The sequence below is a fragment of the Abramis brama genome, assembly GCF_963993115.1.
Source record: "Abramis brama genome assembly, chromosome: 17".
NCBI lineage: Eukaryota > Metazoa > Chordata > Actinopteri > Cypriniformes > Leuciscidae > Abramis > Abramis brama.
Window position 1 is genome coordinate 25,816,912 of NC_139979.1, and position 16,495 is coordinate 25,833,406.

Here is a 16,495-nt window from a genome sequence, read left to right on the forward strand (position 1 = left end):
TAAGATATTATATTACTGTGCACAGAAAAGCTGCTCAACCACTCGTCCGCATGCATGTTCCCTAAACAGTAAGCATCTTACAAACTCCTACAACACACATTACACACGGATATGCTAATCAGGTCGTTACCAGTGCTAATGACTTAATCATATGAATGTAAATGTGTGATGTTTGCATGCTAATATAATATCAACACACCTTGAGATATAGCAATGAATTAATGTTTTATTCTAAACAGAATATATCAGTCCCTTATTTGTACAAAATACCTGAAAAGATTACAGTTAGAATGTGTAAGCCATTCAGCTATTTACAGAACCAAACAGAACACATTATCAGTACAGAATCTGAAAAGAAGAAACCTTTTTTTCAACCCAATTGTTTGTTTGTTTCATTCCCTGAAATACATAGATTCATATTTATTTCTATTTTACTTACATTTACAGTCATGGTATTATATATATATATATATATTGCATTGAGAAGAAACGCATAGCTCAGGAAATGTTACTGATCGTTGGGAAACATTCTGATAAATTATGCAGTGGAAAAAGTCACAGAAGTTCTGCTCTGCATTACAGTGTTGTTTCATACATGTTGTTTATTAGAAATTACTACTTGTGTATAATGCAATAACATGAACGCTGTAATAAAAAGCAGGACCTCCTCTTTCATCAGAACTAATACTCGTGACACAAATCCTATAACCTGAGTAAGAACACCCTCTCAGGTCGACATTAGTGAAGAGAGAGAGGATGGCCTGTGGGGTTTTGAGGCACCTGATATGCATATGCTTTAAAACAATACTTTGCTCAAATATTAAAAGTCTGTCATTATTTATTCACCTTTGTGTCATTACAAATTCTTGCATGTAACACAAAAGGAGTTATCTAGCTGAAATGTCCAAGCTTCTCTGTTCCATACCATTCACCGTATGGGGGAAAAACAGTTTGAATGATTTGAGGGTGAGTAAATGATCCCTTTAGTTCACCCAAAAAATAAACTGTGGAAGCTATATGATACAAGAGAGTCAATCCAGATGAAACTAGAATATCTTGAAGGCTAGAGTTTCATCAAGAGAGAAAAGAGAGGGGGGACGGGGACGGGGGACAACAACAGAGGTTTGGTGTGGTCAAAGACTCAATTAAAAAGAAGTACACTGTTAGTTTAATAAAAAGAAAAATACAGAGAAGTCTTGCTGGTCCACAGGACCATTTTTAAACAGCCTCCACTTCAACCCTGAGCAACCCAGTTACATTCATTTCTTTTAAATATAAAAATGACATTTGTTTCTTTCACTGATAAACTCTCAACAGATCACACTTCGCAAATGCTGCTACCAGCTCCTTTCAACAACACTGGGGAAAATGCAAAGAAATTCTGTCTTTGATTCATATTAAAGAAACATTTCTATAATATCTACAAGGCATACATTTGTTAGCGTTTTCATAATAAGAGTATTTGTGAGAATAAGTGAGTTTTTAAAACAGCAATTTAGCTTAATAATGACCTTCAATGACAAAGTCCAGTTTTCCATCAGCTCGATGCAAACATAACATATTTTTTAAGGTCAATTAGCTTGACAAAGCAACATAAAATAGAATAGATTCAATATTTACACACTTAACCAACTAATAAAAAAATGCACTAAAATAAGTCAAGTTTCTTCATTGTATATGCCATTTTGGAAGAAAAAAAAATTCTGCATCCAAAAATTCAGTGTGGTATCTATAAACTTGAACAACATGAATGGAGTGTAACTATAGTGTCCTGTTAAGTTACATGATATATTTAAAAATTAAACAATGCTGCAAATGAAATTAGGCTAACTTGTACGGACAACGTGATTGAAGTGTATTACTGTGTTAACACAGAAATGACGCCCCGAGTATTTGGATTGTGAACAGACATTCTGCTTACACTCACTTAAGACAACAGCCAATTAATAGACAGGCAAGCTAAGCGCTAATGCTACTCAGACTACCTACAAATCAATTTTACTCACACAAGTGATTCACCAGTAACATATAGCAAACTTCCTCTCTGGCAAAATCCAAAAAATCATGTTTTCACTTGTTAAATGATTTCAGAACAAAAACATACCCTCCCACCTCAATACATCCATCTGTCTGAACCAGGCGGAAAAATTCCTGTCGTACTGTTACACTAGAAATAGCCCAGACAGCAACATAGTGTCGGCCCAGATCCGGCCCACATCTGGGCCTTGTGGAATCCATGCGAATATATAGATATAGATAGAATATGCTAATCAATAGCATCATAACTGAAAGTTAGTTTAGTCCTTGGCTGACTGATTGTATAGCTTCACTTATCAAACCCTGAAAAATAAAGACAATAATGTCAAAGCTTGTGTGAGTATGCATTTATGTGCTTGCTTCTTTTGGTGAACGTAAGACCCACCCAAACTGCAGCTAAATCAACACTGACACACACTCACCCTCAAACAAGGCTTGAACTAACTTAACTGACACTGAAAAAGAAATTCAAGTGAATACTAATAGCGCTGACTTAAGCCCTGCAGACTATTTCTGTGGTTAAATCATCCAATGAGGTCTAAGCACTACCTTGTTACACGGTTCTCTAAAATACTGATTGGCCAATCTCTTCCTTGTCACGTAATCAAATAGTTTTGATAAATCAATATTTCACGTCCGTTTATTTTATTTACTTTTTATTTGTAAGTAGCTGTGTAATAAGAGTCATAATGTACAGTCAGCCAGTTACTATCACAAATGAATCCCCTTTGTTTCAGGATCGGCCTTTTGCGCAATTTTTTTGTGATAAAAGCCAGCTGATTGTGCATTATCCCTTATTTAACTTAACCGACTCAAAATATATGTATCCTAGAATACATCTATGAACTGGATTAACAGCTTAATGTTACTCTGTGACAATTAAAACTACTCACGACAATGTGGAAATTTGCTAGGTATAGACCTTAATCGTGTAGACGCCATAGTTCAATTAACGTGAATGGAAATAAAGCTGTCAGAGATATATGTACAATATTCTGTTTAATGGGTTGCACTGTCTTAATGTCCTATATAATATGTTTTTGAATTTTTGTTCACTGGAAACTTTTTTCAGAAAGATGTGTTTTCAAGATAGTGCCGTATCAACGATCAAAGGCAAGATACACAGTACAACCCACTGAACAGACTGTACTGTATGTCTACCGTAAGATCCATGAAGATGGTGTTCTAGAGCGGGATACTGATGAAGAATTTGTGTTAAAAGGTTCAAGAAAGGGGGTCCTGTTAACTGAGGTCTGAAAAATTCACAAAAATGTGGAAGAATAGTATCGAACAGCGCTGAGAAAAAAAAAAAAAACGACGAAACTAAATTTCAAGTAATCAAATCCAGATGAATAAATAAATTTGTTGAAGCAATACTTAAAAATGATTGCGTCGTTTGCATTTATCTATATACTGGTCTCTGTGTAAACTTGGAGACATGGTGGCTGTGCCCTCTCAATCTAGTTTAATACAACATAGGTACATACTAAATTCAAGGCTCTTTCTTTACATTGCGTCATAAGTAAAAAAAAAAAAAAAAAAAATCTTTACACGTCCGTTGTACCATGGAAAAGGCAGATTAGAAATTTGAACCCCGCCGTTCTGTGGGTGTTCTTAGCCCGGGCTTCACAGTGTGCTGTCCTCGAAACAATCTTTCGAAACATGGAGAGAAAAATAACAACAAACCGGACTGGAGGTGGGACCGACGATGACAGCAGTTATAAAGATTCCAGTTTGTTGATCTAGCTCCTGATAGACTGCGACCCACAGCGAAGTTCCCAGCTGAGGGTTTAGTGGTTATTTTCACTGAACTCAACAGACTCCTCTTTAAAATCAAGGCACCGTTCCTAAAGGATGTGGTGGTGATGTCAGGCCATGTTTACTCATGTTTGAAGGAATAGTTGAAAGGAACCTTTATGTCCTTCACAAATTCATTTCTGTTGATTTTTTTTGTTTGTTTGTTTGTTTGTTTGTTTGTTTTGAAGAAGACTCTTTTTTTTTTTTTTTACTCAGGAAGCGAATGTAGGCTAGACACAAGTTTGGTAAGAGGTGAAGAATGTCAAAATCATAACCAGATTAATATTTTCATGGTGTTGGTCTTAGGAGCATTTGGACTCGGTCTTGACTCAGACTTAACTCTTTTCTGGTCTCTATCTTGACTCAGTCTCAACCCTATTCAGGTCTTGGTCTTGACTCAGACTCAGTATACTCATATAAGTCTTGGCCTGAACTTAAATGAGCTGGTCTTGAATATGACATTGTCGCGTGGCTTCAAAAGACTTGATACATAGTAGACGAGTCGTATTTAATACTTTCATGATGTTTTCTGTCCTTTTTGTAAACTGACAGCCGTGGTACAGTTGACATGGTAAATACAAATTTCTCCATTTTACGAAAAAAGATGATTTTGGTACAACAGTAGGGTGAGTAAATAACCCAATTAAATTTTCTGAGGTTAACCATTCCTTGAAGGAGTGACACTTTACTTCTTGGTATGGCCAGTAGAGAGTGCTGCAGGTTATGTTTTGTGATGGGGAAAAACTATAACACGAAAAAAAAAGAGAAAAAAAAAAGGCCAAATGCATTTATGCATGAGAGTTCTGTTCTCAAAACAATGAGCACATAAAAAAAAAAAATCTAAATATTCTAATGATTACAGATGAAAAGGATAGAAAGCACAATTTTAACGGAAAAGTCTTTTCACAGTACTGAAAACACCAATCGGCTGTCTACATCTCACAGGACGTAGAATCAAACCTGCTTAATTTATGAAAGCAACAATTGCTATAGCTTGGTTGTTCCTGGTTCATGAGTGCAAAATAAAATCAAATATGTGTTCCAAGAGTGTTCTGCTGGTCTTCCCAAACCACTATCGCATCTGCACAATTCAGACCGCGGATCCTGAAAACTCCCTCCGGATGATTGTTGATTGTCCTGAGAACCTGCTCTGGCCACGGTCGAGTGTGCAGGTGGCTGAGAGGTTCATCAGCGCTGACACACAAGCTTTATTTCCTTTATTTTTTGCTGGTCCTGTTTGTTGTTTTGATTTTCTCTCTTCTTGATAGAGAGGGGCTCTCGCAGTGTGCTTTTCTCCAGCCCAGCAGCACAGCAATACACCACAGCACACGCCGTCTTAGTGTTTTAGTGTCTTTAGGCGGAATCAGGCATATGGAGGTCATAAGGCCACAGTGGTGCAAGGGTGTTTAAGTTTGCAAGGCAGAACTCCTCTGTTCAGCATGTAGAACTCCACCAACTGGATCAGGTCCGTGAATTTGGTGGCGCCATCGTCGAGGCTCAAAAACATTTGACCGTCTTCTTCACACTGGAAAAGGGACGATTAGTCAGTAATTTATAAAAACATTTTATGTGCAGATGCTGTTTCATGCATTCTGAAATGTGTCAGGTTGCAATTTCAATGAATGCAATTCAAATACGCAAAATATTCTAAACCGTTGGATTCTGCAGACAGTTTTTTCAACTGGCGGCGCTACAGTTTGAAAAGATTCTGGCTGAATATGTTAATTGAAGTCATACTGACATGTTTACAGCCAGATACCTGATTAATAACACAGTTTAAAGGCACAACCTTTTAAAGTTTAACTCTCGCCCTCCTGGAGTATTGAAGATTGTTACAGGCACAGCTAAAACAAGAATGCGCGTTATGTGCAGCAGGCTGTGCGCTTTCAAATCAATACTCGAGAAGAGGTTTTTTTTGCCTGTCACATTCATTCTCAGAAAGTTATTTTCAGTAAATCTAATCCATTTTCATTTTGTTTCAAGGAATACTAGACAGTATTTTTAGAAGTGTCATATGTGCATCAGCACAGTAAGTTAATATGCTACTATGCTAATATGTTCTGAGTGCAGAAAACTATAAAATCTCACCGGTAAAATCTGGAAATGTTTAATTTTCTGGTGGTGACACAGTGTAAGTACAAACGCCTTGGGATTGCTCTGGCTGTCCCTCAAGAGAAACATTCTGAAAAAACAACAACAATAAAGTGTAAGTCTCTGTGGCATAGTTAGAACAGAGAAGCACCCAGCATGTTTTTGAGAATAATTAATGAGCTATGATATGTACCCATCCACTCTGCCCTGCTGATGGATCATCTTGTGGGACTCCTCTCGTGAAATACGACCATGAAACCACAGCTGAGTTCTGTGGATAACTGGATCAGAGGGGATACAAAATGCCTTTAAGACAAGAATGTTGGTGAGCAATTCTCAATAGAATGCTGTGCACATTTGATGCTATCTTTCTTTAAAAGCATGTACTGTATTTCGCATATTTATATTGCAAGGATTTCACCTACATAACCATTAATGAACTTTTCTTATTAAGACGATGTATGATAATAATGATTTTAAGTTTTTGTTTTAGATTTAGTTTTTCAATTTTCCTGCAATTCACACTCAAAAGTTTTTCAATTAAAGAAATTATTTTATTCAGCAATGATGTCAAAATTCTCTAGAAAGTACCTCCACTTAATGATGAGGGGTGTAACGGGCTGGGGCTTCCTAGGATATTCATACGCTGACTTCTCTTCTGAAAAAAGACACAAAAACCACATAATCAATAAACTTACCACATCCTACTACACTATATGGACAAAAGTATTGAGACTCCTGACCATTATACCAACAGTGACTGTAATGACATTGCATTCTAAAAACATAGACACTAACATGGACTGGGACCCCCCTTTGCAGCTATAACCACTTCCACCATTATAGGAAGAATTTCCACCAGATTTTGGTGTGTTTCTGTGGGATTTTTTGCCGATTTATCCAGTAGAGCATTTGTGAGGTCAGGCACTGATGTTGGACGAGAAGGACTTGCTTCCAATCTCTGTTCCTATTCATCCCAAACGTGTTTGATGAGGTTGAGATCAGGGCTCTGTGCGAGCCAGTCAAGTTCTTCCACACCAAACTCATCCAACCATGTCTTTATGGACCTTGCTTTGTGCACTGGGGCACTGTCATGATGGAATAGAAAAGGACCTTCCCCAAACTGTTCCCACAAAGTTGAGAGCATAGAATTGTCCAAAATGTCTTGGTATGCAGAAGCATTACTATTTCCCTTCCCTTCCCCAACCCCTGAAAAACAGCCCCATACCTTTCCGCACAGGCTGAGGCATACACAATTATCCCTTCTCCACCCAATTTTACAGTTGGCACAAAGCAGTCAGGCAGGTAACGCTCTTCTGGCATCCGCAAAACCCAGACTCATCCATCAGACTGCCAAACAGAGAAGCGTGATTCGTCACTCCACAAAACACGTTTCCACAGCTCTAGAGTCCAGTGGCAGCGTGCTTTACACCAATCCATCTGATGCTTGGCATTGTACTTGGTGATATGATGCTTGCATGCAGATTCCCGACCATGGAAACCCATTCCATGAAGCTCCCGCCACACAGTTTTTGTGCTGATATTAGCAGACCACTTTATTAGGTACACCTGTTCAACTACTCGTTAATGCAAATATGTAATCAGCCAGTCACATGGCAGCAACTGGTCAACAGACATGGTCAAGATGATCTGATGAAGATCAAACTGAGCATTGGAATGGGGAAGAAATGGGATTTAAGTGACTTTGAACATGGCATGTTTGTTGGTGCCAGAATGGCTGTTCTGAGTATTTCAGAAACTCCTGATCTACTGGGATTTTCAGAAAAAGAGAAAATATCCAGTGAGCGGAAGTTCTGTGGGCGAAAATGCCTTGTTGATGCCAGAGGTCAGAGGAGAATGTCCAGACTTGTATGAGCTGATAGAAAGGCAACAGTAACTCAAATAACCACTCATTACAACCGAGATCTGCAGAAGAGCGTCTCTGAATACACAACACGTCGAACCTTGAAGCAGATGGGCTACAGCAGCTGAAGACCACACCGAGTGCCACTCCTGTCAGCTAAAAATAGGAAACTGAGGATACAATTCACACAGGTTCACAAATAGGACAATAGAAGATTGGAAAAACATTGAGTCTCTGAGATGGTAGGGTCAGAATTTGTGGTAAACAACATAAAAGCAGAGATCCATCCTGCCTTGTATCAACGGTTCAGGCTGCTGATGGTGGTGTAATACTGTGGGGAATAGTTTCTTGGCACACTTTGGGCCCTTTAGTACCAACTGAGCATCGTTTAAACGCCACAGCCTACCTGAGTATTGTTACTGACCATATCCATGCCTTTATGACCACAGCGTACCCATCTTCTGATGGATACTTCCAGCAGGATAATGCAAAGCTCAAATCATCTCAAACTGGTTTCTTGAACATTATAATGAGTTCACTACTCAAATGGCCTCCACAGTCACCATATCTCAATCCGATAGAGCACCTTTGGGATGTGGTGGAACAAGAGATTCGCATCATGGATGTGCGTCCGACAAATCTTCAGCAACTGTGTGATGCTTTCATGTCAATATGGACCAAAATCTCTGAGGAATGTTTCCAGAACCTTGTTGAATCTATGCCAATTAAGGAAGGTCTGAAGGCAAAATGGGGTACTAGCAAGGTGTACCTAATAAATAACTAAATAATCAAAACAAAAATGATTATTTGAACTAACTCTCCAGGCATGTCCCTCCTCCATGGCAGCACTCTGAGCCTCCACGGGATTGTCAATCACTCTGCCTATCCTCCCTGAGAAATCCATGGCAACCAGAGAGTTCTCTGAGACACTCCTCTGGAAAAAAAAAAAAGATCAGAAGAAACAATGACTTTGTTTGCCATATAACAGATGTGTTACCTTTTGATAAATACTTTGTTCATGACCTAGTCTTCATGTCCCAAACCAGTAAGTAATGTAATTGTCAAAATATTTAAGCATAACATAAACATGGATGGATTGTTGTTTAACAGAAAAAAAAAGAAAAAAAGTTTTAAATCAGAATCGGTTTGCATCTTTGTGTTCATTTGTTCTAAAATTGTCAGAATTGCATAATATCCATAGGACAAGCTGTAAAAATAACTTCACTGCCAACACTTGAACAATCATTCCATAATGTGACATCATGGCCCACATACTGACACATGTGTGATTAATGCTCCATCTGTGAGGTAGAGAGGAAGAGAGAGGGAATGCAGGAGTTGGTTAAAGGGAACAGGAGTCTTACCACAGGCGCTGAGAAGTGTGAAAGCAACGTTTCTCGCTGCTGAGGGATCTTGTAATTCTGATAGAGTAAAATTCCATACTATAAGGAAGAAAAAAAAAGGGTTAAAAAGTTGAAGAAATAATGATACTCTTTAACAAAACACCAAAATAAAACATAATGCTAATGTAGAGAAACGTTCATTGCATTTAAAATTAGTCATTACACACTGTACGAATTCAAAAATTAATATTCAAAGATTTTCTCCTCAAATATACTCTCATGAGAGCAGCGTATAAGTGTATGGTACACATTGCCATGACTGTATGTTAAATCAATTTGTATTTTTCCTTTCAGTACACAACGTAATAATATATTATTACGTTGTGTACTGAAAGGAAAAATACAAATTGATTTAACATACAGTCATGACAATGTGTAACATACACTTATACGCTTATAAGTTGTAGATCAACATCTATGTATTATGCACAGAACATCACTGCATGTAAGTTATCCATGCTCTAGATCAGTCAGAGAAAGGTTCTAGATTAGTCAGAGAAACTGTGCAGATTCTAGATCAGCCTGGAAAGGGTGAGGGTCCTAGATCAGCCAAGGAAAGAATGCAGGTTTTAGAACATCTAAAGTCCTGTTCACACCAAGGACGATTACTATTAACATAATGATAAAGATATAGTTCAAAAAAATTATTCTCAATATTAAAGAATAGCAGCGTCCACACCACAACTATGTTAATGGCAGAGAAACGATATAGTTGGAATCACTTTCAGAATGATTTTTCTCCAGCTGATGAACGATAAAAATATTGACAGCCAATCCGAATGATATCGTCTGCTGGTGTGGATGCTAAGTTATCGTTATAATTATCTTTATAGATATCGTTGCTGGTGTGAACAGGCTTCAAGGAAAGAGCGCTGGTTGTAGATCAGTCAGGGAAAGGATGTGGGTTAAGGTCAGCCTAAAAAAGGGTATGGGTTCTAGATAAGGGAAAAGCCTCTGGTTCGAGATCAATAATGGAAAGTGTGCAGGTTCTAGACAAGCCAATGAAAGGGTATATATTTTAGAATAGCCAGAGGAAGGTAGGGGTTCTAGATTAGTCAGGGAAACTGAGTAGTTTCTATATCAGGGTTCGATAACCGATTCTAGATCAGGCAAGGAATGGCAGTGGGTTCTAGATTAGCCTGGAAAAGAGTGAGGGTCCTAGATTGCAGGTTCTAGACCAGTTAAGGAAAATGGTCAAGGTCCTAGATCAGTAAGGGAAAGGTGTATGTTCTAGCTCAGTCACAAAAGAACCATAGAAAGGGTGCATGGAGGTTAGAGATGTTCCAGACCAGTCAGATAAATTGTGCAGGATCTAGATCAGTCAAGGGAAGGGCGTGAGTTCTAGATCAGCCACAGAAAGGGTGCAGGTTCTAGATCAGCCAGGGAAAAGGCAAAGGTTCATCAGCCAGTGAAAAGGGGTTCCACTTCTAACCTTAAAGAGTCTGAAGGCCGTCATCCAGCATGTTCTGCTCTGTTCATCCTCTGCACACAACATCCTCAGTTCTTTCACTTCATTCCGTACTTTGTTAGGCTGAAAATGATCATAATGCACAACATTAGCCCCTCTGCTAAAAATAAATAATTTACTTTGTGAGATATTCAATTGTGCTTTTCTGCCTTTGACAGAATCAAATGATCAAAGCTTTTTTTACACTAAATTTGTGTTGAATATTTAATATTTTACTTTGAAATGCTTATCTACTTTAAGAGTTCTCATAACAAACCACATAAACTTACTTTTATGCAGAATTCAAAGTCAGTCGGTGCATTGTGCAGCTTTCTCCCTGTTATAACTGTAAAGACATTACTGTCATCCAGGTCTGCTAGTAGCTGTAAATGCCTGGGCTCCTGTGAAAGATCAGCCAACAGCTCATGTCATTTATTGGATAAGGAGGGAAAGGGCACCAAAAGAGCACTCAGAAACGGGGAGGGGTCAGATCTAGCCAGTACCTGAAGACATTAACAGAGGCTTGCACGTGATGTAGACTAGTAAAACAGACCACTTTTATACAAAATAGGTGGTCATGAGTGTTTTTTTATTATTTATTTTCTAGAGAGAAACTAAGCAAAGTTTTGCCATTTCACCTTTGATGTTCCTTTTGTTGAGAAGTACAATCCTGACCGTCTTAAAAACACATACAGTTTCTTCCATGATTTCCTGCCCATCTCTTTCACATACAAATATCCCTGGATCTCAGGACAACTGCTGGAGTTTAAGAAGTTCTGGAGATAAAAGAAGAGAATACTTGAACATTTTATGAAGCAGTCAGTCAGCTTCTAAGATTTTTGGTAGAGAATGGTTTCCTTTCAGTGTAAACTATTCACCACCAGGTTTTTAAAAAAAGATCTGAATGTGCCAATAAATCACTGATAAAAAGTAATATTTTCAAAATTGGCACACCATTGGCCATTTAGGCACACTTCGAGGACAAATTCATCCCCAGAAAAACAGTTAAATCTGACAAAATACATGTATATTTGGTGACATACTCTTTTTTGTAAAATTAATACTGTAAATAGAATCATGTAAATAGTCCATATGTGCATATAAAAGTGTTTGGCATATCTTACTTCAGCTGAATAAGCTAGTTTATAAGAGAGGGGTTACACTTTATTTCGATGGTCCACTTTGGAGACTCTACTAACTATAAGTAACTTTGCAATTAGAGTATTAGTAGACTGTAGTAGATTTTTAGTAGATCAAGGTTAGGTGTTTTGGGTTAGAAGAATAAGTTGACATGTAGTTGCAAAGTTATAGTCAGTAGAGTGTCTGTTGGGGGGAACATTAACATAAAGTGTGAGCAGATATTAAGCAGACAGTCTACTAATACTCTAATGAGAGTTAGTTGACATGCAGTTGCAAAGTTACTTATAGTTAGAAGAATATCTAAAGTGGACCATCAAAATAAAGTGTTTTCCAAAAATGTATGGGCTGATGTTAGATCAGCGGGTGATGGGAAAGAGAACACATGCTCATGTTGTACCTGCAGGAGCTGAGAAGGCGGGATTGTCCCATTGGCCTCCTGACACCAGGCAACCATTTGCTCTGGGAAGAAGTTCTGTCGAAAAAATATGTTTTAGCTCACTGCATGCATATCAAGATACTGTAGTATATTGGTATAGTATATTAACAGTCATTCCAAACTAAATCCTTATAATTTCTAATGAAATTAAATACAACATCCATTTAGTCTAAATTACACAGCTATTTAAGCCATTCCATGTTAAATAAGATTAATAGTATAATGCAAAGTAATCCCCGTATATCTCTGAAACCATGACTATAACTGCATATTTAATAAAAAAAAGCCTTATAATAATGCAATATAACAATAATAAAATCTCTATGATAAAAGGCATTCATCTGCTTGTGTAAAATTGTACTTCTACACATAGATAACAAATGGAAAGGTTTTGTAATGACTGCCGAAAAGGCCTGTCTTTCGTGGTTAAGGTGGATGAAAGAAAAGAGCAATTATTCGAAATTATTCTAAAAGCTCCTCATTCCAAAAACCCACAAAACAATAGAGTATTATATAATCTTGTAAAAACATAAGCCTGCCACCCATTGACTTTGTTCTAATGATTTTAAACCAGGGAATTTCAGAAGATTTGGGCCAAAGCTTTGCATAGCTTAGAAAATAAAATTAACTAAGATTAGTGACTGTAGAGCCATATTAAATGATTAGCTAACATAAATTAAGTTACTCAAGTTACTGGAAAGATTATATAATGCTCAACAGTTTTCATGGCATTTCTAAACATCTGATTATAGCCTACAACAATGACCTTTTATGTATTATATGTCAAGTCAAGTCATCTTTATTTATTTATATGATTATATTAATATTATTACATAGTATTATATTATTAGCACTTTATACAATACAGATTGTTTCAAAGCAGCTTTACAGTGAAAACAGGACAACGATTTAATGATGCAAACAGAGTTCATTTCGGCTGTAAAGCAGCTCTAAAAAGAAAAGTGTCATTGTTCATACGTAAGGGATAATATACAGTCAGTCTGTTATTATTCCAAAATAATTACCAACAGGGTGTTGTGTCTTGCATCACCCTGAAGGGTTTTGTTGTTGTTGTTACAGTAATATTTAGCTGATTTTACATTGTCTGTCTTTTTACTGTTACTTTTCAAACAAATAAATGGACATGAAATATTGATTTGAGTTGAAATCATTTTATTATGTGAGAAGAAAGAGTCTGTGACGAGATATACTGTAAAACTAGCAGAGGTGTGTACTAAAATTGGTTGTATAAGTTTAACTGAATATTTTTGCCCCGAAAATGCAGCCACTGACCAATCAGAATCCAGTATTCTACAGAGCAACATTCAGCTTTTTAGGCCACATACTTAAATTCTTCTCAAATGGAAATGTGTCTGCATACAGATGCTAGGCATAGTCCCACTATCCATAAGTGAGCAAACAATCATGGATGAGACAAATGGATGGAGAAACCGTGAAACTAATTACCACATGACAGAAAGTTTGGGGCGAGCAAAACATATTGCAGCCTAGCATGAGAATGTTATATCTTATAAACTCTATATCCGATGGTTTATCTGATATCATTTGGTTTATATTTATTTTTCGGGGTATAACTGGAATGCAGTTCGATCAGTCAAGGCACAAACACAGATTATGTGTAAATACGCCCAAAGAAAATGCTACCAAAGATTATATAGTTGAGAGCTTACTTGTGTTATGGCAATTTAAAAGTGTCAAGGGCCGAGAAAAAAAAGTACATTTAAAGCACAGATTTTCCTCCCCTCGGTCTGCAGCTGAATTTACAAGAGGACTGAATGTTCGTGAAAGTGTTTGATTTCCAGCCCAAATAGTAAGAGGCATGGGTTTCTTTTGGATTGTGTGTGAGAGAGTGTGAGAGCAGCTCACTGAACTGGAAGCATGTCACTTGATATCTGCATCTAACAAGAAAGACTGAAAACAGTCCATTAATGTCAGGAACTTTCCTTCAGCGATAATCCGTGTCATGTTACTTCTGTACCTGCTGACACCTGCTCTAAGAGGAGGAAATAAAAATAATCTACAATCATCTTAACCTAATTATGAAATAGTTCATGTGAGGTCTTGGATTAACTTACCAAAGGATTTTTAAAGAATTCATATTTGGCATAGTTCTTCCTGAAGAGAAATTTACTTTCACTGGTCATTGACGTCTGAACTTGGACAACCAGTTCATGGTCTTCTAAACATCGTTCTGTGGATTGATGGAGGGGGGGGAGGAAGGCATAATTTGGTCACAAACACACTGCATTCACTTAAAAATCTGTATTAGACATATAAAAAGGTCTGTGTGTAAAAACATATGATAAAAAAGGCATCTTTGTAACCAAATACTCAAATGTGGTGTAATATTTGCATCTTAAATGACATCATTTTCTGTTAGCATTCATCCAGGCAGACAAAAAATAAACAGGGTGAGCGATCCCTGCCTCATGAAAAGAGAGTTTGTCTGGAGGAGAGTTACCCCCACACTCTCTCCCCACCCCCCATTCAGCTTATCCAGCGCAGGGACTTACTGACAAAAAAAAGAAAAAAACTCCTTTTGATCAATGTATATATTGATCTCTGTTTAGATCTGTTTCTCTGCCTTTCTCACAATCTCTCTACTATTAGTCCCAAGGATGGTTTATGACCGCTCCAAAAACTGACCCTGAACCCTTATATGGACATATGTTCTTCATCCAACTGTGGAGACGGTCAGAGAGCTTGTTTGGCAACAGGAAGCTATAGGGGGATCAGTTCCACCCACCCCACAAACACCATGAGAAGTGTAAGAGATGAATGACGAGAAAAAATAACATATCAGCAGAAACACATGAGAAGTGTAAGAGATGAATGACGAGAGAAAATAACACAATAAAGTTTGGTAAAAAGAAGAAGAAACTATGATGTTTTATAGAAGGTAAAAACAGTGAAGATGTGCTTCTAAAGTGCAATGTCAAATTGAAAAACAAAAACACTTCAGAGTTTTTTTATTATTTTAAAGCAGATTTGATTATCGCTGAAATTCATTTGCATTTAACAATCTTCTTTGTATTAAACCAACTACTTTTTTTTACTTTTGTATTTTAATAAACCTAAAAATGTGATTCATGGTAATATCTAAATTAAATAATTATTTAAATTTGGTTTATTCTTCACACATGTTCAAATGTGCATGTTTACAAGAATATAGTGCACGACTGAGTCGTGTGAACGTTTTTTGTTTTTATAGTGCATTTGTGTATAGTTTGAAGCTTGAAAACTCTAGCACATTATTTAAAAAAATCTTTAATGTGCCATGAAAGGATGTGTTTTATGGTTTGAAACAAAATGAGGGTGAGTGAACTATTATTTTATGGTAAAAACCACACATTGTCACTTGTTACAGTGCATAAAAAATGAAAGCTTCATTTTCCACAACAATTTCTTTTCTACAGTAACTGTTTCTAGAAAGCATTGCAATTATTTAGCAATTATAACATCCACTCACAGCAGTTTTGTATATGTGTATCAATTTATACACACTTTAATCCACTTTACGACAAATCTGGTTTATGACTTTTCCCCACAACACATCCATCTTGAAATTAAGGTTTGAGATACAGAAGTACTCAGGAGTGACAAGCTTTTCCATCATTCCGCAGTTCAATATTTGGCTTAGTAAGGAGAGAGTCTGGCATTGCAGAGAGATGATGTCATGCTTTCGCTCAACCACACTTCACACTAGTCTAGCAGAGTGGATCCATAACAAATGAAGAACGCTTTGGCGTTTTAAATGCAGCCTGTGTTTCGCATATAAAATGAAGAGTTTGTCCAAACATTCAAATGAGCATGTTTATGGATCGATACTGTTGAACAAAGTAGAAAATGGGAATCAGATATTAATTAGAATTTTTTATTTTTTATTATTGTTAATATAAATGTCTCTGGGATACCAAATATTGAGCCTGCTGCAAAATACACAAGCATTTTTTTTTTCCGGACAAATGACTGATCTAGAATTAATGAACAATTAGCAAAATGTCTAATATACCAACACAAGGCCTTCTTTCAGAGTTTGGGTTTACCTTAAACAAGTTTATTACTACTAACTTAACTACATTTTTCAACAGCGTGAAAAAAAGCGTATCTGCTTTACAAAAGATTTAGCTTTTACAGTACAGTAAGTTATTTTGCCAACAAAATGTATGTAGCGATGTAGTGTGACAAAACTACATTGTTATTTGAAATATTGTATTGCACAAACTTTGCAACCGAGTGAGCTAAGGTTACTATTAAAC

The 16,495-nt window shown here is 37.0% G+C and overlaps 1 protein-coding gene across 3 annotated transcripts in view; it reads right to left on the bottom strand.

Moving 5' to 3' along the window:
• Positions 1-1,151: 1,151 nt before the first annotated feature.
• The window catches only part of grb10b (growth factor receptor-bound protein 10b), a 125,686-nt gene continuing 110,342 nt past the window's right edge, over positions 1,152-16,495 (bottom strand). Inside the window, exons 7-17 of one of the 3 annotated variants that reach the window (XM_084088008.1) lie at positions 14,312-14,427; positions 12,177-12,251; positions 11,278-11,415; positions 10,930-11,040; positions 10,625-10,723; positions 9,154-9,231; positions 8,607-8,723; positions 6,517-6,583; positions 6,119-6,206; positions 5,923-6,016; positions 1,152-5,359 (exon numbers count right to left, since the gene is read on the bottom strand). In XM_084088008.1, the coding sequence (XP_083944134.1) occupies positions 5,213-5,359; positions 5,923-6,016; positions 6,119-6,206; positions 6,517-6,583; positions 8,607-8,723; positions 9,154-9,231; positions 10,625-10,723; positions 10,930-11,040; positions 11,278-11,415; positions 12,177-12,251; positions 14,312-14,427 (1,130 nt within the window). In that variant the 3' untranslated portion in view covers positions 1,152-5,212. The remainder of the gene's footprint in view (positions 5,360-5,922; positions 6,017-6,118; positions 6,207-6,516; positions 6,584-8,606; positions 8,724-9,153; positions 9,232-10,624; positions 10,724-10,929; positions 11,041-11,277; positions 11,416-12,176; positions 12,252-14,311; positions 14,428-16,495) is intronic. The other 2 variants (XM_084088009.1, XM_084088010.1) reach the window with 2 other exon arrangements.